The 25,911-nt window shown below is 42.5% G+C and overlaps 4 protein-coding genes across 4 annotated transcripts; 1 reads left to right on the forward strand and 3 right to left on the reverse strand.

Annotated features, from left to right (window-relative positions):
* Positions 1–297: 297 nt before the first annotated feature.
* Positions 298–1,326, reverse strand: LOC310999187 (uncharacterized protein; the record flags this gene model as incomplete). The annotated part of the gene is made up of 3 exons (XM_083989511.1): positions 1,236–1,326; positions 982–1,068; positions 298–876 (listed from the first exon to the last, which is right to left on the reverse strand). Exons 1-3 carry the CDS (start codon positions 1,278–1,280, stop codon positions 298–300), a joined length of 711 nt encoding a protein of 236 aa, XP_083845637.1. The 5' UTR covers positions 1,281–1,326.
* Positions 1,327–7,370: 6,044 nt separating this feature from the next.
* On the reverse strand, positions 7,371–8,490 carry LOC310999188 (uncharacterized protein; the record flags this gene model as incomplete). The annotated part of the gene is made up of 4 exons (XM_083989512.1): positions 7,371–7,795; positions 7,841–7,946; positions 8,192–8,287; positions 8,446–8,490. 4 exons carry the CDS (start codon positions 8,488–8,490, stop codon positions 7,371–7,373), a joined length of 672 nt encoding a protein of 223 aa, XP_083845638.1.
* Positions 8,491–12,598: 4,108 nt separating this feature from the next.
* Positions 12,599–21,180, reverse strand: pbx2 (pre-B-cell leukemia homeobox 2). The gene is made up of 8 exons (XM_083989901.1): positions 20,819–21,180; positions 20,075–20,148; positions 17,872–18,116; positions 15,508–15,698; positions 15,230–15,365; positions 14,856–14,997; positions 14,408–14,496; positions 12,599–13,391 (listed from the first exon to the last, which is right to left on the reverse strand). The coding sequence occupies exons 1-8, from the start codon at positions 21,061–21,063 to the stop codon at positions 13,314–13,316; spliced, it is 1,200 nt and encodes a 399-aa protein (XP_083846027.1). The 5' UTR covers positions 21,064–21,180; the 3' UTR covers positions 12,599–13,313.
* Positions 21,067–24,840, forward strand: gpsm3 (G protein signaling modulator 3). The gene is made up of 6 exons (XM_083989902.1): positions 21,067–21,195; positions 21,991–22,090; positions 22,540–23,060; positions 23,306–23,471; positions 23,785–24,014; positions 24,135–24,840. Exons 3-6 carry the CDS (start codon positions 22,557–22,559, stop codon positions 24,273–24,275), a joined length of 1,041 nt encoding a protein of 346 aa, XP_083846028.1. The 5' UTR covers positions 21,067–21,195; positions 21,991–22,090; positions 22,540–22,556; the 3' UTR covers positions 24,276–24,840.
* Positions 24,841–25,911: the final 1,071 nt, after the last annotated feature.

Genomic DNA, 25,911 nt, shown 5'->3' on the forward strand with positions numbered 1-25,911 from the left:
AGGTGATTTTACCCTTTTGTTTATTTACAAATGGCAAATAAAAATAAATTAAGGTGCAAAAATACTTAATAAATGACACAGTAGTCATGAACCGGCCCGTGCAGGCAGAAGCAGCGCTAGATACATTTACAATATCTACAAATATATCAGAATTTACAGGAACCCCTGTAGAAGGCCCGTGTTCAATACATTGCACTGAATATGTCCTCGTGGAAAGACGCATGAACAACACACGCTGCTGTTTGCATATGAATCAGCATGTTAGAGTCAGTAAAAGTTCATTTTCTTCAGTCTAGGTCAGGGCCAGGGCCTCCACAGACACTGGCTGAGCGGGTGGCTCTGGGTCGAGCTCTGTGTCATCACTCTACTCGCAGATTTATGGAGCTGTCTGGGAGTCGTGGAAAAACGACGTGGTTGTCCTCGGGCCTGAGCGCAGCTGGTCACATCTGAGGCGGGCGTGCACAGTCTGTGTCCGGACCTGTTTATCAGCATCCGAAGAAAAGATCTGGACGTCTTCCTGAGCAGCAGGGAGCTGGTGGTGGAGGAGGAGGAGCGGGCCTCCGTCCTCCTCTGGACGACGGCTGCAGAGTCAGAGTCTGAACGGGAGAAGCGGGCGGAGAAAGACGCGTCCAGCGCCGTTCCCAGCCACAGGCCTTTCCCCTCGGGTCCCAGGAACTGAGCAGCTCTCTGCAGGCAGGTGGAGAAGCCGTCTTGGAAGGAGGGCTTCTGGCCTCCTCCACCATCACCAACACCACCACCACCACCTCCTCCTCCTCCTCCTCCAGCTCTCGTCTTGTCTTCTTTGGCGGTGTTCTGGAGGAAGACGACCGTGTGCTCCAGGATCTCAGCTTTCTCCACCCTGCGCTGAGTCTCCTCCTAGGACACAAACAAAGAGTTAATAAACGAGTTCTCGCCTTCATTGAAATCTGTCTAATCTTGTAGGTTTGGGCCAGCTGACCACCAGAGCCACGTGGCCTTTACCTGTCTCTGTAGCAGAAGAGTCTTCAGGCTCTCCAGGCTGCGGTTCATTCTCTCTCTCCGGCGTCTCTCCACTTGAGGTTTGAGACTCTATGGGACACAGAGACGAGGTGATAAGATTAATAAATGGAGTGAGGCTGCAAGGTGAAATAATCTAAATCCAAACCACACACATATATGCCTTAAATACATAACGACATTTCCTCAGGACAGCTAACAATAGAAATGTAGAATGAAGACATAAATGATCCACTCACCTTCCTCTGGGCCTTTGCGTCCTGTGCATCTTGAAGTAATTTCATGGTTGTAGTCCAACAACTATCCAGCGGTTCCAGCAGCTGTGTCGCTCTGTCAGTCAAGGATGAAAGTGACCACACTGGCTTCAGTCTGGCGTTTTAAAGCCGGAGGGGGGCGTTGCCTTAGGCTCCTCCCACTACCCTGGTCACACACTGTATTTCACCACAGTCACTAAACTCAATTATACAAAGTTATTAATGTCAGTGAAGCATCATTCTGTATCACAATTGAATCATCTCAGTCATGAATCTTATTTTTCTGCAGTTTGAAAGTTTTTTCAGTTTGCAAGTTGGCCTTATTAGTGGGAAGTGGATTTATATTTTGGACTAATGTTGTTTAAGGTTTATTAACTGAAGAATGTAGAACTAATATTTACTTGTCACTCCTCTCTTTCAAATTCTTCTCCTATATTATCTGTTGTAACATATTTGGCATCAGTCTGAAGATGGACGCACACTGAGTGGCGCACCAACTAAAGACACTTCATTAATCCGCATCCACGTGCAGCTGTCCCGCCGGGTGTCAGCGCCACGCGTCCCTGCGACGTGTTGCCAGCTCGTGTGTGTCGCTTATTTGCAAGTGTGAGAGAAAACAACAGACATCCGCCACCACAGCGTGAAGCGCAGACAAATGACTGCGGGTTGACTCATGCCGTTGTTATGGACGAGACGAGACGTGGCGGGTTTCAGGCTGCCCCAGGCCAAATGTGACAAAAGAAATAAGGAGTGTGGAGGAGGGAAGAAAAGTTTAAATGAAATCGAAAACAGTTTAAGCACGAGCTCATTCAGTGACTCATTGATGTTTTCGTTTGTTTTTTTAAACTTCGGAAGTGAAAACGCGTGCGTAAAATCCTCTCTGTTATAGGAATCCTCCTGTGCTTTTCTTTGGTTGTGATGTAAAACTGAGTCAAGAGGAAACCTACGGCTCAGTTTGGTTAAGCGAATTCCTAATGCGATTCCTAATCTACAAAGTATCTAAAGTCTAAAAATGACAACTAGGTGCCGTGCGTAAAATTACCCTTTACGCGTAAACCTAACCTTTTACGCATGATTCTGCAAATACCTGCGAAATGATGACACTGAAACCAAATGGGGACAGAGATGTGATTTTATGAGACAAACGCGTGGGAACCCGAATCCCACTTATCCCCCCAAAACCCTCCTTTGTTATGATGTATCGATTCTAACAGGTAATAAAGTGTGAATGGAGCTGCCTGCGCGCTGTTCCCATGAGAGAGAGTTGGAAGAGTCGCTCCCACGTTTCTATAATCCAGTGCTAAAGGTTTGATGCAATTTGCAAATACGCATCTCGCACCAAACCCAAAATTAATCACCGTGCTGTTCTCAGATTCTCTTTTATTGTCAATTTCAAGCAGAAAATGAAGCAGCACAGTTTGTCAAATTCTTGGCATTTTCGGGGAGCCAACGCTTTGCGCATAAAACTCATCATTTCACTTTGTTTAGTCAAACTGACCCTTGTCACTAACGTGTAATTATAATTCTCAATGCCCTACGTGTGCGCGTGGGAACCCGAGAGCTCCAGGCAGGCACACTCTGCTGTGTAAATGAAGTATCGGTTTTAACAGGTTATAAAAATGAGGACGAAGCCTCCTGAGAAAGAGCCGGAGGACACAGTCCCACTGTCACACTTTACTCCACATTTGTCTGCGCGTCACTGTGTCACACAGCAAATGTGCACCCACTAAACCCACATTTATTTATTGGCGTTCAGTTTGGAGCTGTGAGGCCATTTGCCTCGCGCCCCAGATGTTTTTAATGCATGTAACCCGTTACCAGACACTTCATTTGAGTATGTAAATAAAGTCCTACATTTAAAATGCGTTAAAAAATAAAAGATTCACATTTTTTCAAGTGTCTTAAAACAATATCTGGGTAATAGGTACACACTATTGAGCATTAGTTAAGCATGAAATACTGAATTCATCATTTATAACACATGAATACACATTAGTATGTAGTTTATAAACACAGTTAAAAATGTAACTCATCATTGATAAGCACTAACTGTACTCATAATCTATTTATTAATGCTTAACTAATGCTTAATAGTGTGTACTTATTGTAGTAGTAGTAGTAAACCTTTATTGAACCAGGCAAGAATTGCTAAGAATACATTCATTAGGGCAATGGCCTGGTAGGAGGTGAAAGACCTCCTAAGGGGCACTTATTATAAAGTGTTACCCAATATCTGTTGTCCATGTGATCATTTTTCTCCTGCTCCCTCTGGGCCCTGCATGAACTCTCTCCCAGTGCCCTGACACTGTCAGTGATGTTTTGCCTTCTCTTACATCCCAAGTGAGTTCCCTGTTTTTGTGACAACATCCTCTTGCTGCAGAGAAACTGTGCAGGGAAACACAATGAGGGATTCTTGTACTAAAAGACTGTAACTATGGAGAATGCCTGTTTGAGTCTGTTAACTCAGACTCTGTTATAAATTGAAGCTCTTGGTAACAGGAAGAAATATTCTGTTACTTGATGGCAGCTGACTGATATTTTACACTAAAATTTAAACTGTGAAACCTTTTGTTAAAAGTACAGAAGGATTAGCTAAATGGTGAAGTGCTCCTGTGCAGAAAGGTTTCCCCTGCATTAGTGGTTTCCAGGTGACATCAGCTCCCTCCAAAGTGTCACTAGTGAAATCTGAGAGGTCATGGAATTATAACAGAATAAATTAGATCTGTTTATTATACATTATTAGATTTAAACACATTCCCCTCTGATTTTAACTGATTTGTGAACAGGTGGTGGATAGTTTAAACCCTTGAAGTCTGAGACAGTCTGAGGAAATAATTCACAGACAGAGACATGGACCTCAACTGGCTTCAACCACTGCTGTCATATGTGCTGTGTTTTATAATCTGATATTTCTAATGATCAGCAGTTGCAACATGTTTTGGACCTCTATGAATCTATAGGATGATGAGCTGGTGGTTGGTCTGCAGCCATTATTTTAATTTATTTTGTTCTATTTTCTTCTTCTTCTTTTGTTTTGATATGTAAATTATCTTATTTGTAAAGGACTTACTGAAAAAAGGGAATGACTACATACATTTACTTCTTTCTGCACCCATTCATTTAGGAGTTGCATTATTTTTTATACTAAACTGATAGAAATAGAATAAATAATTAAAAGAAATAGATGGATTATTGTTTTGAGGACAGAGAGTATTAAAATATAGTGATGGTTTTAACTCTTCGTCTAGCTCCAGAGGCAGGGGGATGGGCAGCTGAGGACGAAGCTACTTGATTATTTTTCTGAGAGCTGGAGAGAGAGGACAGAGGGCAGCTGATACTTTATGGGCTGTCTTGAAGAAGCCACCAGCAGACTGTAATATAGTAAGTTAACCTATCTGCTTTGTCAGCACTCAAACAGTGGGGTCACTGTTTTATGTAAAACCCAAAAGCCTTTGACCGCCTCCGCGGACACACGACGCAGCACGCTCCAGCAGCACGCGACCATTTCACACCTTATGCAAACGCGTAAAGCTTAACAACTGTGAATGACTTCACTAACTAAAGTCACAGAGCTCGAATACTTTTAAATATAAGATGTAATTAAATAAGAGAAACTCCCAGTTGTCAATTCCATCAGAAGAGATTCGTATGCAGCTCAATTCATAAGGTTTACATCATTTTGATGTATTGTTGGAAAGATCCTCAGTGAGCCATAAGAACTCTGGCACGCGCCAAACTTAACCCACAGCACATTAACTGAACTTCTTTCAGGAAAGATTGACTGAGTGTTAATCTTTTTTACAGCAATGTCCTGAGACTGAGATAAGTGAGAGACGTCACTGTCCCTCAGTGGAGGTCAGTGTCCAGTCCGTGCTGGTTCCCACGGATCATTCTCATCGTTTAATCAGCGCCTCTTTAACATCTGCATGAACTGACCCCGGTGAAAGCGTAAACTCACAGTCACCTCAGCTCACACCATCAAAAAGTGACAGTTTTCTCCTCATGCATGTGTTTGAATATAAACCAAAAGAGAGCGACAGGGTCCTGAGAAAGAAATAAAGCGACGGGATAAGTGTGGTGCGTAATTTGCATGAGTGTGTGACAAGTGTGTGTGTGTGGGAACCAGAGAGCCCACTGTCCTCCACACACTTCTTTTCACGATGCACTAATTCTAACAGATAATAAAAGTGCAAATGGAGTTGGGCTTTTTCCTTTTTCCCATGAGAAAGAGTCAGGAGAGAGACTCCCAGGCCGTTTCACTACACTTACATCACTTAGACCCGCTGATGACACACCGCGAGACGCAAATAATTAAACCAATTAATGCGTAATAACCAAATTAATACTGTAGTCTCCTGTAGAGCTCGGCCTTGTGGTGACCTGTGATTCCTGCGCAGCCAAGCAGACAAACAGCCTCTTATTGAGCAAGTCTGCACAATTCATCCATTATATATCCTATATAGCGATCATATAATTCATAAAAATGTGTGTCTGAATCCAGGCTCCAATCATCAGTCTGTTTTGCAGTATAATAATCCCTTATTTAGATATTTATTCATTGAAACCAGTGATCAAACTGCTCTGACAGCACAAACGAGCTCGGACTCTCCAGACTTTCTGTGAAGAACTTCAAAGCGCTGCAGGAGGTGTTAATGTTTCCTGCTCTGACACCGGACACGCGTGGAAAACAAATGGATCACAGAGGGACATGAGCACAGAGGTGATGAGGAAGAGTGTCGAGTTATTCTGACATGTTGCAGGAACAAAGACGATGGAGAAGTTTTAGAAATAAACTTGACAGACTCTGTTTAATCTACAATGATATAATTATTGGCTAATGATATAGGAAATTATTGTAGAGATTGGCAGAGCATCTATTGTCATAAAGTGTTTGTTTTCATTTATTGTCATAAAATGTTTATTTTCAATCACTATAAGACTAGAATATGTGATTTCAGACACAGTTATGCCTAACTTGTGAAATGGTTAAAACAGTTCATAATATAACATTTGTAAGCATCATTTGTTGTGAATCTTCTCTGCTCTGAGCTATATTATCTTTTTTTTTCTTGGTTTAATCCAAAGGCTTTCAAGCTGAGTGAATGAGGTGTGAACGGGGCCATCTTTGATGTCTTTGAAGTGAACTCCTCCACCTCATGGCTAGACTTTACACCTGGAGGATGTAGCTCTGCAGGAAGCCCAGTTTCACACCTCAGACTGACTAAAAAGAGCTGTCAAAGGCTCAGTTCATAGAAAAGGGGCCAGCAGCAGAGGGTTAGTGTTAAGATAAAGGATCACTGACACAATGCATTTTCATTTTAAGAAATGTTTTTATTATTTTCTTATAAAAAAGAGAATACCGCTCACCATAGGGAGACATCCAAAATAAATTAGTGTGCAAAATAGACATGAGGATATATATAATTAAAAAGAACACAAGTTAAAGTGTACACAGAGCCACAGATGTCACTCAGGCCGGCACACAGGTGAATGTGAGATGCTGTATGGGGCTCTCCCAGCCTCAAGCCCTGACCTCCCAACACCTGACACCTGGAAATGTGACGGATGGGACACTCAATCATTATCCACTTCAGTAGCACACTCTTGAATCATTGGCAGCATTGGGTTGGAGCAGTGTGTGTGTGACTCCTTCAGCTCCGTGCAACACTCACCTCTCTCTCTCTCTTTTTCTCTCTGAACTGGTCTCTCTCCAATCACAGCAGCGGTCCCCATGCAGCTCCGCTCGGCTCAGCCAGCCCCGATCCAGCTCGCGTCTGGTCCCAGTCTGCATGGGAGAGTCCCTGTGCCTGTGTCAGCAGAATATAGACGGCTAACCCCCCCACTGTCCCACAGCTCATTCAGAAGCATTAAACAAGAGGAGTGAGTCAAGCCTATCACACATACAGCATGTACAAATGAGATTTTTTCTTTCTTTTTTTAACGTTATTTACAAGCTTTGAGGCTGTATCAAAAACCATTGTTTACAAGACTACAATGTAGATATGCTCTAAAGAACAATACAGGTGGCACCAGTGAATATCATCGTAGTGATAATAATATACATTATATTATTATTCAGATGCAAAAGAGTCAGTGAAAGTTCAGTTTCAGGGGTGAAGGTCAGGGCCAGGGCCTCCACAAAGTCTGGCTGAGCGGGCAGTTCTGGGTCACCGCCCTCAACTCAAGCAGACTCTGGTTCTGAGGCTGCTGGGGAACTCTGGGGAACCCTTTCCGGACCGGACGCTGGTAGGGATGAACTGAAGTGTTGACGCCGCATGCACGTGTGCTCAGTTTGTGCTTAGACCTTTGCCTAAGCAGCCGAAGAATGGACTTTGTCTGTGGCAGGGAGCCGGTGGAGGAGGAGCGGGCCTCCGTCCTCCTCTGGACGACGGCTGCAGAGTCAGAGTCTGAACGGGAGAAGCGGGCGGAGAAAGACGCGTCCAGCGCCGTTCCCAGCCACAGGCCTTTCCCCTCGGGTCCCAGGAACTGAGCAGCTCTCTGCAGGCAGGTGGAGAAGCCGTCTTGGAAGGAGGGCTTCTGGTTTCCGGCATCACCTCCTCCACCTCCTCCTCCTCCTCCTCCTTCTCCACCACCTCCTCCTCCAGCTCTCGTCTTGTCTTCTTTGGGGGTGTTCTGGAGAAAGACGACCGTGTGCTCCAGGATCTCAGCTTTCTCCACCCTGCGCTGAGTCCCACCCTGCAGGAAAGCATCAGAGTGAGTTAATGAAGTCACCTGGCTGCTGAAAGAGGCCTGAGTGGTCCTTGATGATCTGCTGTCTCAATCAGTTTTCATTCAAACCCAATGTATAATATCATAGCATTAAGACTGACATTAAGAACCTCAGAAACCTTATAACAGCATGCAATTAACCCAGATTTCTGATATTTGCTATAACTTCTCTCAAAATATCAACAGTTGAACTCAGTTTGTTGGGTTTTTACCTGTTGTTGTGGCTCCTGCAGCAACATGGTTCTCAGACACTCCAGACTGCGGTTCATCCTCTCCCTACGCCGTTTCTCCACCTGAGATTTTATGAACTGGAAGAAAGACAGAAGAAAGACAACATTGTAAAGTTGGTCTTAATGTACAGTAGTGAGCTTTTCTCACTCAAGTCTATAAAGTGGTATATTTCATTGTAAGTTGGGTGAAATAGTTCCTGACTGAAATCAGCAGTTTTTTGATGATCTTATTTTACCTTTCTGTCGTTTTGTCCATCCTCCGTTTCCTGTAACAGCTTCATTGTAGCCAATGGTCCAACACAGTCTGTCCTCAAGCAGCGGTCACAGTGGCTCCTTCACGGTCTGCAGCTGATCAGGGAATGACGCTCTGATCCCAGGAAGCCTCTTTTACCTCCTCTGTGACAGACCCTCCCAAATGTGACACCCCGCCCACACCCCTCCCAGGCACACCATCCACGCAGACACCCCCACCCCATCGGTCCAATCGTTTTAAATAATATTATTAATAATAATAATACTGAACATTTTAACATATTAAATGTAGGCCTATCTGATGATCAGTCTCGTTGTGAAAAAAGACGCATTACGCACAAAAATACGCGCGTAAAATCCATGCGTAAAATTACAAGAAATACAGGATCTGAAATGTCACACTAAAATATAGACATGAAAAGCATATTTGCCTTTTTTTTTTAAAGAATGAAATCACTGGTGTTTAATGTGAAGTTAACAACAGGCAACGTGTGTGTCGTTTAACGTGGATAACTTTGAATAGATGAGATATTTACAACAACTTTGTAATTTCTTATCATAAAAACAATACACAAAATGGATGTTGTTGTTTTTTTTATGTAAAAAAAAAAAAAAAAAAAAAAAAAAAAAAGGCCTCTATGGCTAATCTGGAATTATCTTTTTTTTCTGTTCTAAAATCAGATTGTGTGTGTGTTGTGTGCACGTTATTGTATTTTTTTTTAACCTTTTATCGTGGACGAGTCCGGGAGGATTTTCAGTTTCCCTGTGATGGACTTGGAGGTTGTAAAACCAGCTGCCTACGTGCGCCTCGGACAACATGAACCATTTGTGCTGCACGTACCGTTTGAGGTGCGAGTTGACACATGGATCCATCTGTTCTGCTGGTTTATTAAAGTGGAGAAACTTGTGTCTCCTCCTCACGTGTGAAACTCCTGCTGCCACATCGAGAAATCAAAACCTCCTTATATCATTGCGTCTGAGTCGTTTATTAGTTGCGGCTGAACAACGTCACTTTTAAATGTTTATTTTTTTTCTGCGTAATGCTCTTTTCTTTCTCGTTTCTAATAAAAATCAACCGCACGCTCCTTTAGGGCCTGCTGCCATCCACGCTTGACACCTTTGCATTTGTTAGTCGCTCTGCAGGCGCTTTGCATTCACACCTCCAAGACACAATAGGCTACACGTGCCATTTGGGGCCGCGCTCTCTCGTGCTGCGGCGCAGTTTAACGCAGCACTTGTTCGACATTTGCTCGTGAAAACCTTTGATGCCTCGCGGGACCGTGGGAAAGACGAGCGACTGTGACCACGCGCAACTTTGAGGTTTTACAGTGAAACCTCGAGGCTCCTCTGCCGGCGGTGATTAATGAACTGTCTTTAACTTCATTATAGCTCAGCCACATGGTTATAATCCTACTGTAGTCAACTCCACGCGCCACTTTATCTCAGATTAACCGTTTGGTTAAAGGAGCAGTCTGTCCGTATTTACTACGTCAAACACTTTAAAAATAAATAAATAAATACATTTGAAAGCACATCTTTTTCTATAACTTCTTCTCAAATGTTTTTTCTTCCACTGATGTCTGTTTTATTTTATCTAAACCAAGTGTTTTTATGTGTGTGTTTCCCTGATTGGCTGTTTAATCTTCTTTTATCTGATCATATCTGTGACTTTATTTATTTCTTCATTGATATCTGCCTCTTTGTTGCATTTTATGCATGAATTGTAGAAATAAAGTTAATTATTGTTAATATAACAATAATAAAGGAATTTATTATTATTTATCATATCATATTTATTATGGAGTTTTGTTTGTAGTGTTCACAAAAGTAAAAACATGTCCAGAGTACAGAGGCTGGCCCTCTATTTATTATTATTTATTCACTGGAAATGTGTGTTGTTCTACTATATTTTTATGCATATGTGTCTATGAACATTCATATGTACCTACACTCTAAAAAGTGATTCATGGGGTTAGTTTGTATAGCTCAAAATCAAGAGCTTTTTCTGCTTAAAAAATTAAGCTTGTTATGCATATACATTATAATGAGTTGATAACTTAATTTGATAAGTTGGTCTAAATGAAAATAAATAAAATTGTCGTAACTCAATAATACATGAATTTTGAACAGATATTTCTGCCTTAACTTAACATAGAGGTGTATTCAGTTAGCACAACTTAAAAAATCTTTGTCTGTATTTTGTTAGAAGTTGAGTACAGGCTAACTGCTAGTACATGTTTAGTGCGAACCATGTGGCATGCCTGTTGGAAGCACAGGATTGGAAAGACACCAGTGACCAGAGCACAGAGTTGGAGACACCCATTTGCAAACTTTACAGCTTGGTGAGTACAATCTTGACTCGTTTTATTCACAACAGCTAACAGTACAGTTAGTAGGCTACAAGAAATCGTTTTTCACCACTAGATGCTGTTTCTCTGTCAGCAGTTGTCAACTGTGTTGACAAACAAATATTGTTGAGATGCCACTGGACTAGTTATAAACTAGTTGTTAGAATAGCATGAGTGTGCATTGCCATTTCTTTGCAGTAGTTTGTGTGCAAATTGTATAAATTAGCATGTTGTACTTATTTGTGCTTTTTCTTTTTATTCAGATAAACCAAGAATTAAGACAGATCACCACTGTCAGCCTGCCCTGGAGTCAACATTCATGCAAGAGTATGACTGTCAAAATGTTCAGACAGTGTTCAAAAGACTGTTTTAAAGGGCTATTTTATATTGTAAGTTTCCTAATTTATTGTATGCTGTGTTAAAAAGACTGTTTTAAAGGGATATTTTATATTGTAAGTTTCTTAATTTATTTTATGAATGCTACTTTTTTTTTTAAATATCATATACACTCAGTCCTGTTGCTGTAGAGTGAGATGCTGACTTGTCTTTGAATAAACAGTTCAATCAAACTGAAAGTTCAATGTGTGATATATTCTGACTTAGATAAATAAGTTCTTACTACTAAAAGAAATTGAGGTAAGAATTTCCATGGACATTTTTGAGTAGAATGAAATGAAAATAAATAAGTTAGAATAACTAAAAGGGGTAATTTTAACACAATTAAAATTAAGTTGGTTTGACTTAAATAAGCTTGTAGAGGACAAGGGAAATCATGTTGCTTGTACTTAAGTAATTAAGTTGGCCTAACTAGAGAAGTCTTGTGGCATGTACTTAATACTAGCTAAGTTGAAATAACTTAAAAATATCCATGGAAATTCTTACCTCAATTTTTTTACGTTGAGCCAGCACATCATTTGTTAGAGTGTACTACCTTATTAGATTTTGGCCAAGGCTCTTACTGTGGCTCACAGTGGCGTGCACAGACTTTTTGAAGGGCAGGGGCGAAAAGAAAAAAAAAGGGGGCACATACAGCGAGTCCTTGCCACTGAAGAGGGCACGTTAGCATGCATGTTGGCTCTTAAAAGGGCACTTGAGCACATATTTTGGCTCCTATAAGAGGACACTTTAGCACGTGTTTTTCAACAATTGGGCCACAAGGGGGCAGGGGGGGTGGGGGTTGCCCCTGTGCACACCACTGGTGGCTCATCTGTAACTGTTGATTTTTACTGTCCCATTTCAAAGAATATACTCAGTTGCAGACTGCAACTTGTTTAACCGAATATTGAAACTAGATTATGACAAAGCACTGACTAATTCACTTAGGTAATTCTGCCTATTTCTTGGTTGATATTCAGCTTGTTAGAATAAAATTCAATATCTGGTTTGTATTTCACTGAGCCTTTGGGACTGTTTCCTCTATTCAGAGTCCAACCATGCAGAAATACACTGGACAATACAATAATAGGCAGCTCAGGGTTAATTGGATGTACTATCTCTTTAATACTAGAGTTCTATTCACAACACCCTTAGCTGTTATGGTTTTTTTATTTAACAGACTTAGTGCTGCTCATTTTTAATTTCATTTTAGCGCCACAAATTAAATTCAAATAACCTGCCATTGGGTCAAAGAGGGGACAAATAATTTAACTACCTGATACCACTAAGAGGTGACGTGTGGAGAGTTTAGTAGCTGGAGTGAGCCATCCCCACCCCCACCCCTACCACCACTGTATATCTCTATTATAAAGGACCCTTGACTGAACATGAATGTGGTCTGATCACCTGCTGGTTGTGAATACAGAGAGTCTTTATTGTAAAAGAGGTAGAGAGAATACAGGTGTTTCACTGTACAGAAAAAAGACAGCACTGTTGATATACTCATTCAAACCATTAATGTGGACTCAGGCACACTTCATTCATTTTACAGGGACACATAAGCCCGGTAGTAAAAAAACAAAACGAAACAGAAACAAGACAAACAAAACAGAGAAACAAACACACAAAATCTTTGGATTTTTCTCTATTGCCCTCTCATTCACTAATTGCATTCTCTCTTTCTGAGCTGTTAAAATGAAAATCGTTGTAGCACTAATAATAAAACAGCAATAATATTAATAATAATGATATAGTAGTGTGCTAAAAACCATGATAGCGCAGTCCCACCCCTGCCAGTCCCCCTCCCAACCACGAACTCAGTAACATGTCAGAAGTAGTGGAAAACAAACCCTTACAACCCTCAATAATAAAACCACACTTGCATGCACACAACACACACACACTTTTTCACTCTAGCATCCGTGCACTCAGCTAATCATACAAACAGAATAATGACCAGCGCTGAGCGGTAAGTTAAGAAAAACAACATACATTTAAAATAACCAAACCAAACAAACATACAAAAAAAAGACAACTGCAGCCAAGTGGGAAGTGTGATATCATTCTTTCTGTCTTTTCCAACGTCAATCTTTTCCGTCGCTGTCGTTCTGTTCCAGTGGGCGGGGCCATCAGTCAGAGTTTTCCGAGTGGTCGCTGTGGGGCGAGGCGCCAGACGGAGAGTTTCGACCCTGCCAATTCCCGTTCGCCTTAGAGATCGAAAGCAAGAGAGAGAAAACAAATAAACAAAATGGGTGTTAGGAGACACCACCGCTGCATTTCAAGGTGGTGCCGTTGACAGCAGTTTCACTTTGATGGTGTGCTGAGGTGCTTATTAAAATCAAACTTTGATGTTTGCAAAATCCGGTTGTTTTAGGATAAATAAGTTCCTGGATGTCTCTCCACCTAAAGAACTGAAACTACACCAACAGCAGCAGCACTGAAGTGTCACAAATGATGCTGTGAAGCTGTGATAAATTTAATTTGAGCCCTCTCAGTCATGCCAGTATCAGCATCTGCACTGGGTGATAAGAATCAATGTCAACACTTTTTTTATGCCTGCAATCTTTGCAGAGGAACTGCAAACTGTGTGGGTTTACATCTCAAAAGATTCCCTTGCACTAGTTGATCCACTTAACGTTAGTGTTATGTTCTTTCATTTGGTCGCTCTCTAATTTCTTTGCGTTTACTCCACACATTGAAGAACTGATTGTGGAAAGAAAGTATGTTGTCATTCACTATCGGCTTCTGCCCTTTGCGTAGTTGTTGTTATTCCTGATGCATTTTCCAAGAGTTTACTGCAGTGCTGCACTGATGCCACATTGAACAGATGAATGTTTCTTCCTCTCTTTAATACATATTTTTTCTACCTGCATGCTTGAGCTACTGATTTATGTAAATTTTCGAAATTTCAATGGAGGGATGAATAAAGTCTTGCCACTTGCGTTTGAAGCATATTTGAGGGATCGTTTTCAACAATGTGTGTTGTTTATGTCTGGCATACTGTCTGATTAATCCAGCTTTTGAATTTCCTTCCTTCATAACAGTATCTATCTGCCACAAAAACCTTGTGCCTGTCAGGCCCTAATTTAAAAAGATTATATTAAAATAAAGACTACATAAAAAGACCAGACAAAACATTTAAAAACATAATTATGATGACATAGTAAACTATCAGCCATTATATGTGTTAGCTTCTTCGTGTGTGGTGTTAGGTCACCCGTACCCCCATTTGGTAGGCAGACTGCTCTCCATTCACAGGTGGAACCCCGAGGAACAGGTCAGCTGACCCCGACAGTGAGAAGGACCCGGACCCTGAACAAGGACAGAAACAGGACAGAAACCTCAGCACTTATAGATCATACATACAGATACTGAAGAGGACAGAACAATGTTGTGTTTACATATTGACTCCGGAGTATTAGAAAGACACACTAACCCTGCAGAAACTAAAGCATAGTTAATAACACAGACGCTGTTAAAACAGGAACAAACATATCAACTACTAATGAACGCCAAGTTCATAAAGCCTCAAGTTGTGCATGGAGCTTATAAACACAGCTCGTCAGATTGTCAACAAGTGCTGGGTGGAGACCAAGTGAATCAGAGGAGGGTGAAACTAACAACATATTTCACTGCCTGAAGGCGAATACTTTCATATCGTCTGGAAGTACCTGTGGAGTTGGGAGTGTGTGGGGAGTCTTCGCCCTGTCTGGCCCCCAAGGCTGTCTTCATGGCATAGAGGTTGGCCTCTTCCTGGAATTTGCCAATGTTTTTCTTGTAGCGGATTCTCTTGTTGCCAAACCAGTTGGAGACCTGATAGCAAGAAACAAAACAACAGACAAACCCCTTAGTAACGTCTCTTTTGCAGCAGTGTTCATCTTTAAAAATGACTAACTTGATACTTGTTTTAACATTTACTGTTACTGAGGGAGTATAATTGATTTGCCAGAGTACAGATACCCATTGTTCACTGGTACAAAAAGCTCAATTACACACTCATGGCTGCTTGTTCGTACAAGTACAGCAGGCCTAGTGATTTATTTACCTGAGAGATGGTGATTCCACACTGTTTGCCGAGTTCCTCTTTGGCTTCTTCGCTGGGGTAGGGGTTGGACAGGTGGGAGTAGAAATACTCATTCAGGACCTCTGTGGCCTGTTTGCTGAAGTTACGCCTCTTGCGTCTGATGAGATACAAACAAAGGGCACTCAACAACAGATGGGGCTGGGCTCATACAAGCAGGTCTAAATGGTCTATTATGCTGACAGAATATGTTTTATTATTTTAATTTGAACTGTCAAAGACATCCGACCACACACACCCACCTGGCATCAAGGAAGCGGGACCTCAGTATCATGACCGCCTCACAAGTGCTCTGCTTCAGCTGAGTCTGGATGGAGCTGAACTTGCGGTGGATGATGGCCACCATGCGCTCTATCTCCCGCGGGGTCACGGGCCGCGTACGTGACTGTTCCCTCAGCAGGTTCATCACATGGGTGGTGAACTCAGTGCACGCCTGGGAGGGGAGGATGGACAGTGAAGGACAGAACTGTACAAAGCAATGCAGTGATGCAAATCACTCTATATTACTCTCCTACGGTTAATCAGAGTCTATTCTAAGGCAGCGGTCCCCAACCTTTTTATCTCCGCGGACCGGTCACCGGTGGAAAATTTTACCGCGGCCCGGGGAGGGAGGGGGGTGGGGGGGTGGCGGTCGTTCTCTTCGGGGGCGGGGGCGGGGGGTAGCGTACGTTCTCCTGTTTACATTATGTAGGCCTACTGTATAAACAGGACTACACGTTCACATAGCCTAGTTTTCTCTTACGTTTACGTTCTTTGTTACAACTCACCATAATATAGTATCACAATAATAATGTCAGTCATCTGGGGGTGATGCTCCGTCTGTCATCTCGGTTCCTGTCTACCAGTCTACTCTGTCATTTCGTTTTGCTGCTGAAGCTGCAGAAAACTCCGTTTCACAAACATAATATGTTTGTAATGGAAGCAGGTTTTCCGTGCTTTTGTGGCGATCTCAGGATATTCTGCTTAAATCCAGAACGCAGGGAGAGAAGTTTTCTGTGAAGTGATGAAGCGGCAGAGAGCCGGCCGGGTCCCGCACACACATTGCGTTGGAGCATGTGAATCACCTGTTGCAATGAACCCGTAATTTAAACAGGACTCGTGCTTTTTCTTTTAGAACAGCTTTCTTCTTGTTGGAAAGCGTCGGGTCTTCTGTCGTATCATTATTGAGTTTTTCCCGGCCCGGCGACGTGTGTTTTTCACTCTTTTACGTTTGTGCCTGCCTGTCATTTGCCTGTCAATTGCGCAGCACTGGGAAGATGCACAAACGGAAGTGGCAACATTTTCAAAATAAAACGACCGGAAGTGTGAAATAGATGAAACAAACGATTTTTTTTTTTTTTCATTTTCATTTCATCTTTCTGCGGCCCGGTACCAAATGATCCACGGACCGGTACCGGTCCGCGGCCCGGTGGTTGGGGACCACTGTTCTAAGGCATATCTTTGTTTTTATGGAGAGGGAAATGTAATGTCATGACAAAACATTCAGAAAATGTGTCCAGTCAATATGGATGTACACTCCTGGACTGATCCAATCCAACAAGTCTGCCAAAACTGATACCTTCTCCATTTCAAAGTTCACAATATTCAGGTTTTGTTTATGTCGTCAGAAATGCATAAATTCAATTACGGTATACATTTGTTCCTGGGGTCATATTTAAAGGTGAGTTCTACTAGACATTTTCATTTCTATTTACAAGTGCATCTCAATAAATTAGAATATCATAGAGGCCAGCAGTGTAGACTACTGAACCAGACTAGAGACCATTTAAAGGCTCGTAGGAACATTTGCAGGTGTTTTGAGTTAATTTGCCGACACCATTAGGTAAGTGAATTTGGGGTTTTCATTAAATGAAAGCCATTATAATTACAATTTAAAGAAATAAAGACATAAAATATTTCAGTGTGTAATGGATCTGTATAATATACGAGTTTCACTATTGAATTGAACTACTGAAAAAACATAACTTTTCCATGATATTCTAATTTATTGAGATGCACCTGTATACACACAAAGGGGGAGAGTATTATAAAACGCTCTGTAATATTCATGAATGTACAGTTATAGGAAACATATTGAGCTTTAATTGTAAATGTGCTTTTACATGATCTGTTTGTCCCACTGACATTGAAATCCACAATGCCAGCCGGAAAAGATTACTACTGTAGTAAAAAAGTAGAATAATAATCTTATTCTTTTTTATGCTTAAGCAGATAGAGGCTTTATGAGATCAAGTTCAGAGAGCATATCACTGATCTGCAGCTACAGATATCATTCTGCATTCTGATAGTACTATCACAATGGTGGATTAACAGCAGATTTGAATGGTGTATTGTATGACAGCAGTCACAGCACACGTAAGTGCAGACTGGAATGTGTGTAGCTCTGATTGTCTTACAGACGCCTCCTGTCAAACCTGATGTGGATCTTATACCTCATGTGTTTTGATCAGGAACATAAGGACCAAAATACATTCCCAAGCGAAGCTGTCATGTGTTGTGAACTTTAGACCTAACATGCCAATGGATTACGCTTCTGGCGAGCAGCTTTAGTTCAAGCAAGCGTGCACAGGCAATGTCAGTGCTCATCTCCTGTTGCGACACGATACCTGCTCATACTTCTCCAGCTCAGTGTGGTAGATACTGCGAATCTGGCTCAACTTGCTTTTGTAGTCGGAGTGCTCAAGCGAGCTGTCGGGCGACATCCCTCCTGAGCTGGTGGCCGCCGACACGGCAGCAGCAGCCCCGCCGCCCTTCTCCGGCCCCGCCACACCCTCTGCCAGCAACATGTTGTCTAACCGCACCAGCTGAGGATCCTGGGACTCCTCTTCCTGGCTGTTCCTCATTGACAGGCCTGTCAACAGGAGAAACCACAGTGTCAATTAGTTCTGTTTTGGAAATACTGACAGAAAAGTGTAACTGCCTCCATCTCCCGTTTTCTCAAAGGGATAGTTCAACATTTTGGCAAATTGGCCTATTGCCATAATCCCTACAGTGTTAGGAGTAGGTTTATTACCTTTAATTGTCGGTGCAAGCTGTTTTTAGATCGGCGGAGCAGAGGCGCAAGCTGCTCAGGCTACGCTATCGAGGCTGACGGGATTTCTTGGTTTCCCTCAAACTCATCAATACACAATCCAACAACTCCAAAACGCTCTCGTGGACAAGTTGTGACCTGCACATTCACCACGCTATGAGATAATAACAGAATGTTACGAGACAGAGTTGTTTTCGAGGTAACACGGGACGGGAGCGCACATCAGTGGTTTTGCATGAATTTACCTCGAAAACATCTCCGTCTCGCAACATTCCGTTATTATCTCATAGCGTGGTGAATGTGCAGGACACAACTTGTCCACGAGAGTGTTTTGGAGTAAATAGCTTGCACCGACAATTAAAGGTAACAAACCTACTCCTAAAACTATAGGGAATATGGCAATGGGCAAATTTGCCAAAAATGTTGAACTACCCCTTTAAATTGAAGCCTGTAAAACTAATGAATTCAGCCATGCATTTCCTCTCAGTGTGCACCTCATGGGCTCACTTCATAAACTCTGTCCTGCAAATTTGCGTGGTCAGCCAAGAGAAACACTGATGCGCAGTGTTTGAAAATGGAGAAGTCGTTACTGTATTGAATAGCTCTTGTGCTAGTGTTTACACTTTTTTAATTGCTCTGCACTATTTTTATTTCACTGCCCAAGTCAAAACATCCTGTTTTGGAGCAGACTGAGGGGCAGATTGGTTGAACTGAAAGTCCCGTTTAATAGCATCTTTGCAGGAAGCAGTTAAATCTATGCTGTTGAAGAGTGACATTGGCATGTTTTAAAATGAAGCATTAAATAGAATCATTTCATAGAACAATGAAATCGGGATTTGTGTTACTATTATTTTTACAGTACTTCCCAGCAAGAGGTAACTCTCTCTCCACATAGACCCAGAAAAGTGGAATAAATTTAATGGGTGGCTTATCCAATGAAAAATGATTAGACCATTTATGGCAATTTAACCTTTTGCTTCATTCAACAATTCCCAATTAGGAGGTGATGATCTTCTTTGAGAGAAGCAGTGTTTGTTAAAGGTCGAACAGTACAACGTGCAACTAGATAAGAACTGAGCAGCTTCCTGCAGCTTAATCGGTAGTTAACATAATCCCATATTTAGTTTGGTTTTAGTATAACTTCTTCTGAAAGCCCACAGTAAGTAGAAAAACATTTTATAACATTACTGCCTATGCGATATCGAAGACTTTTGGAATTTTTAATTTAAGACCGTCTATAACCTTGTTGTGAGACATTTCTCATGAAACTGAATTCAATGTTTAGACTTTTCAAGACCTGCAGAAACACTGTAGAATCTAGATCATCAAGCAGTAGGCTACTGTTCACCATACTTAAATTTCAGTAAAATAAACTCTTAAAAGGCTCAACTCTGGTGCAGCCTGTAATATACACTGTCCTGTTTGCATCACATATCTGTTTATCCAGCAGCTTCCTATTGTCTCAATTTTCATATCAAATTACATTTCATATAAAAGCTGTCTAATGATGTTTATTTTACTGGCAGTATGCTTTCATAACAAGTCAGAATATTGATAGTTACTGACATGCAGTGTGTGTCTATCTGTGTATGTGTGTATGTGATGGTCCAGTGAACTTGTTCATGATTTTATTGGCTTCTGATGACACTATGTCAACACACAGTCTAATACAACTCTAATAACCCAGTGGCCACTAAAAAAAAAAAAAAAAAAAAAAAAAAAAAACTAAATGTCTCATGGCCAACAATGACAACTGTTTAAAAACACTAATAACATACCTGTTTTTTCCTTAATCTCGCACAAAACGCTAAACAGGGCAGGTTTCATCCGGTGACAGTTCAGTGCATGTTTCCTGTAAACAGCGAGAAAGCAGAGCATGCTGTGTGAAAACAGGGGGAGAGGGGGCCGATATGCAAATTGACCAAAACATAAACAACAGTAAGTGACGGACCGAGCACCGTGGGCATGGCTAATTTAGCAACCGTTAGCGTCAGGCTCGCTGTGAGCCAGGAAGACAACTACTCTCTGTGGTCAAACTGACTGGTTTAATTTAACCAGCAAACGAGGTCGTGATTTCATTCGTTGGCGATAATAATAACATGTCGACATGTGCAAGAAAAGTGTTTAAACGTCTATATTAGCATTAGCTCCCTGTTAGCTGCCCATTGTAGCCTTAGCTGGTTAGCCTTAGTTAACGCAGCTCAGCAGGCTAACAATAGCTACTTTTAGCCGGACCGACTACTAAAATAAATACGTGTTTGTAAATGAGAGTGAAGGAGGAAAATAGCACCGGCTAACGTAATGCCAAACGTTTCCGAGGTGTGTTTAAGAAAAACAACTTTGTTTCCGTTAGCTGTCGTGAGCTAACATGTTAGCAGGTGGCTAAATAATCTAAACAATAGGTTGAAGTTCAGGAAACTTTGCCTTTACGAGTCCGAGTCGGCAAAGCGGCAAAACAACACAAAAAAGCAACTGCAGCGACAATAAGCATAACAATAAAACTATTCAAAGTTGTCACTAACTTTGCTTGTGCCTCGTCCAAACTTTGGTCGGTGATGGTCATTATTTGCTGCAGTATATCGCCAATATCTCTGCGGGGTTCGTGTCCGTTCTCTGTGCCCTCGAGGCCCGAGTCCCCCCCGTCGGACCGGCGCTGGGAGGGTTGGTGAACCGAGTTGAGCGCATGCATCCCCGGGTGGCCGCTCATGCCGACTCCCCGGCCGTTGGAGGGCCCATTGCCTGTCAGAGGTTGCTGCTGCTGCAACATCTTCAGCGACGCACAGTGGCGACGACTGCTGCTGCCCGACTGTGCTCACAGACACACACACAGCACGACCAGACCCCGGCGGTGCGTGCATCACCACACCAGGCAGAGTCCCCTAGCGATTGACAGGAAAAGGTACAAGCCATGTAAACAGTGACTGCAACATGTAATTGACAGTTGTGCCTACTGTATGGAACCGCAACAACAAAAACATCTGCACGCCCTGCATTTTCATACAGAAGTGTGTGTATGTGAGTGTATCAAAACAACAGCAACAGCAACTTATAATAAGATCTAACTAAACAACATAAAGATAATGTGCTCTGTGGACACCATGCTTGTGTAAGCCAGGTTGCAAACACATACCAGGTCTGCACACATTTACATTAGAGATTTTTTTTTTTTTATCTCTGAGGTTGAGATAGCTTCTCTCACTAGTTTGACTCGACTTCTCCTTTTAGCTACAAGTCAACAGGATGTGAGCCAAAACCACAACAGTGTCAGAAAACTGAGCGCCTGTTTCAACATGTTGCAGTTGGTTCTGACATAATCAAATGAGCAGCAGTTAGAGCAGCAGCTGCCTACAGCTGCTTTCACAGCTTTAACTTAATCTCCTTTGATAAAAGACGGGAGGAAAAAAACTAACATTGCCTGGACTGGGACCTTACCTAGACTTTAACCGAATGAATGATGGAGGTTCCTTCTGCTTTTGACACTAATATTTCACAATAGCATGACTTGTCAGATGTGGGCTAAATAAATAGGGGTGGGCTGTGGTAAGAGGAACAGGAAGAAGAGAGGAGCCGAGAGAGAGAGAGAAGGTAGAAAAGCAGACAGCAACGGCGACAGCTTGTCACGTCGGCGTGTGAAACCCTTCACAGCAGTTTTTTTTCTTTCTTTCTTTCTTTCTCTCTCTCTTTCTTCATAAAGATATTGACCAGACGAGCGTCAAAGCCAAACAATGCTGAGCTCTGACTGCGGTGACTTCAGGAGATGATGCTTTGAGGGGACAAATTTCACGAGATACAAGGTAAGAATGAAATTTCTGAATTTACTAAATTCACTGAATATGACACACACAAACAACAAGGTGATATAACGCAACAACAAGTAGTACATCTTTTGGCAAAATACAGAACAGAAACCGTCCATCAGGAATAAGGATGTTGACATCTCCAATCAGGTCGTCGCACACACACAGAGGAACATATTACTTACAGTTGGATTTTCAGCTTAAACATCTGTAGTCAACATGCTGGAACCTGCCAAACTCGTTCCTCATACATTTCTTTGAGGAAGAAAGAGGCAGCTGCTCTATGGCTGTCCTCGTGGTAAAGTGGCCAAGACACTTGAGGGTTGTTATGTGTGGTGTTTGCTGATTATTCTATTCAGAGAAAAGAAAAATAACAATGGAGCCCTCAGTGTGTCTGACCTAAGATCTTTGACCTAACCCGTGTCTCTGTGTGTCCTCCCGTCGAGGTTTGACAGAGAGATTAATGGACTGTGCGGAGATCAAAGCAGAAATGGCCGAAGAGGGACTGCTGGAACCTCTCGTGATCACTGAAGAGGGAGACATAACCGAGGGTGACGCCGGAACAGGAGCAGCGAGCGGCGCGGCTATAATTGTACAGAGCTCGAGCGGCGAGACGGCTCAGAGAGAGAAGGAGGAGGAGGGACACACGGGAGAGGACAAGAATGAGGAGCATTTAGTGAGTAAAATGGGTTCAGAAGAGCAGAGCGCGGAAAAGCAACAAGCCAACACAGAGGACGACCACAAAGGGGACGCAGAGGATAAAAAGGGAGTCGACAAACAGGTGAAAACCGAGAATATGAACGATGGACAGAACAGAAGTGAAAGTGAAGCGACGAGGATTAGTGGACATCTTGACACAGAGGACAAAAAGGTTTCACAAAATGACCCTCAACTGGATATAAAGAGGTTAAACTCATCCGAGCAACAACCTGAAGGGACACAGAGCGAGGGGGAGGATTCCAAAAAGGTTTGTCTTGACTTTACCTACACTAACCACCATCTTCTCTGTGGGGGAAAAACAATCTCGTGATGGAAAAACAGCAGGTATCATTTTGTTACTGAGCATGTGGGAGTACGTAGGAGGCAAGAGAATTCTTTTGCTGTGCCAACAAACAGTCTGTGCCACTCACTGAGAAACCTTTCCAACCTCTCTGTGTGTGTGTGTGTTTTTTCTTTTTTCTTTTCTTCTGCCAACTACCCACGTTTGCCCAGGCTCACCGGTTAACCCCCGACTTCCCAGAGTCACTGTACGAGCTGCTCTGCGATCTCCAGGAGGGGAGGCGGCTCAATGACCAGCGCTGCTCCTTCAGGCTGGAGAGCGGGATGGGGAGGCGGAGGTGCCACTCTGAACCCAACGCAAGCAAACCGGTCCACAGAGGTGGGTAGGTGGGTGGGTGGGTGTGTGGGTGGGGGGGTGCTTCTCTTCTGTAGGAGTCTCTGATGTGTGCTTTCAAGTAAGATGCAACTGATGCAGCTGTTGCAATTGTTTCCAAGTAACACCGCTGACTCATGTTGATCAAGCTGAAACAACACGAAACTACCAGTCCTCCGTGACTCAATCATGTTTTGAAACGTGTGCGAACAGCTTTTCTTTCTTTCTTTTTTTTCTTGACCGCTGACCACTTAAAGCCTCCTGCTATCTGACCATCAAACGCTCCTTTCCCTCTTTTCTCTGTTTTCTCTTTTCGCAGTCATTTTTTCTTCCATGACCTCACTGCAGAAAGAGGAGTTTTTCGAGCTGGTGGCCACCGCTCAGGCCCGCCGGCTGGACGACCAGAGGGCGCAGCTCGAAAGGTCGCGGCCGCCAAAACCAAAAGCCAGAAGTTTCAGAGGCAGCATAAAACAACTCTCTTTTGTGAGAAAGCCCACACCGGTCCCTGTGCCCAAAGAGGATCTGTATAATATGATTCTCACGACACAAGTAAGCCACAAGAACCGGCCCGTTTATGTGTTTTATAAAGCCTCGCGTTAGCATTGTTTCCTAGAAAACTAAGGGAAGCGAAAAAGGCGTTCACTCAACTGCTTTCCTTTCCACCCACAGGCCCAGGGCCGGCTGGAGGACCAGCGCAGCCGGGCTCCAGGTCCCATGGACGATGAGGACTTCTTCTCCCTGCTCCTGAGGGTCCAGGGGGGACGCATGGACGAGCAGCGGACTGAGCTACCATGCCTCCTGCAAACCTGAGACGGAGAACTTTTAAAAAAAACAAACAAACAAAAAAAACAGTGGGGCTCCTGCGGAAGCCATTCCAGTGTTGTAGCCTTTTTAGTCTGATTTCCTGCTAAAAGAGGGTTTTCATTGACTGTGATGATGCTTTGTTTTAGTGAATTAATACCCCTCTTAACTGTGTTGGTCGCTGTTAAAGCTTTTAACACGACTCAGGCAAAGTTCTTAATGAGATTGAAAAGTTTACTTAAGTTAGTTTTTTTTATTTCATCTACGTAGGATGAAGATGTGTTTTCTTATTGCCGAATGTTGCATTTTAGTGAATGTCTGCAGTGAGTGGTTGAATGGTTTTTGTGTGTGTTCCTGTTCTCAATGTGGAGGAGGCGGTCGACTGATCTCTGTTGTTCTCCTTTTTTGTACAGTTGACATTAAACACAGCAGGAATGGTGGTGTGGATATGGCACCTCCAAGGCCACACAGTGCATGACTGTATATGGATGACTGTCCTCCAAAAATAAACAAAATGTGTTTCGAAGCCTTTGAAACCTTTCTATTTATTAAATTTCTCCAAAAGTCCTGTCAGGACGAGACAGAGATACGTATTCTTTCTTTTCTATTTGATTTTTTAATTGTCTGACGCAGTGACGTGTATGTGCAAGCATGTGTAAAAACCTGTTCTGTTATTTTCATCGGTAATCACTTGCTAAGACACATTCCCACAAACATGATACTGTCTAATCTTATTTAAACATCCTGTCACACATAAATCAGAACCCTTGCACAGTAACTGACAAGCTCATGACGTCTCGTTTACAGACGGGAACAAATAAGATGAAGTCAAATGTTAATTTTTTACAGAATAAATGGACAGGCAAACAGATGTTGTATTGTTCCTCAATTTTGGTGTACTTCACTGAATCCTAAAGGTCATATCAACATAAACACAAACCCTTTAAGTAACAGAACAGCTAATTTATCCATCTGTTTTTGATGTAATATATTTATTTGTGTGTATTTATGAATATTTATAAACCTTCAGGGGACTTCATCATACCGGTGTGACAGTCAGCAACCATAAACTTAAGCCGCTAATTTGAATGAAAACCCATGTCCTCTAAGGTCTAATATAGCAGAGGCTCAAACACAATAATCAGGGCCAGTTTATGCAAGGGGCCCCCTAGAAACCTATGACCTCCTCTGGTCTGGTGTGTGTGTATGTGTATGTGTATGTGTATGTGTATGTGTTTTTAGTCTACTCAGCTCAGAGGAAAGCGTTCTGAGGAAGTCCTGGTCGGGCTGCACAAGGGAGGTTAGAGGTGACAAGAGGACGCTCTGTCACTTCCTCAAACACGGCACAATTATGTGATCAGTGATAGCTACACTGACTGACACTGCTGGTTAGAATCCACACTAAATGAAGAAAACACCATTAGAGTCACGGAGCAGGGCAAGAAATGGTTCCCTCAAAAGTAATTAGTTGTTGTTGAATGATGAAAAAATTGATATTCTGTCACAGGCCTGCCTACCTTTGGTTTACTCCAAATCATTAAAATATGGATAAAGAAGGATAGACAACCTGAATAAAGACACAGGACAGGAGAAAGAGATAAAAGCATCTAACAATATATAAACCATAGCCTACACTTGTTTTTAC

The sequence above is a fragment of the Trachurus trachurus genome (genome assembly GCF_905171665.1).
Source record: "Trachurus trachurus genome assembly, chromosome: 16".
In the NCBI taxonomy this organism is placed as follows: Eukaryota; Metazoa; Chordata; class Actinopteri; order Carangiformes; family Carangidae; genus Trachurus; species Trachurus trachurus.

Excerpts from the sequence above, each read along its gene's own strand:
- pbx2 (XM_083989901.1), bottom strand. The coding sequence starts at position 21,063 with ATGTTGCAGCAGCAGCAACCTCTGACAGGCAATGGGCCCTCCAACGGC. Across the intron at positions 18,117-20,074 it reads CGAGATTAAGGAAAAAACAG|GCCTGTCAATGAGGAACAGC; the intron begins GTATGTTATTAG and ends TCCTGTTGACAG. Across the intron at positions 15,366-15,507 it reads TCCCGCTTCCTTGATGCCAG|ACGCAAGAGGCGTAACTTCA; the intron begins GTGGGTGTGTGT and ends GTATCTCATCAG.
- gpsm3 (XM_083989902.1), top strand. The coding sequence starts at position 22,557 with ATGGACTGTGCGGAGATCAAAGCAGAAATGGCCGAAGAGGGACTGCTG. Across the intron at positions 23,061-23,305 it reads AGGGGGAGGATTCCAAAAAG|GCTCACCGGTTAACCCCCGA; the intron begins GTTTGTCTTGAC and ends ACGTTTGCCCAG. Across the intron at positions 23,472-23,784 it reads AAGCAAACCGGTCCACAGAG|TCATTTTTTCTTCCATGACC; the intron begins GTGGGTAGGTGG and ends CTCTTTTCGCAG.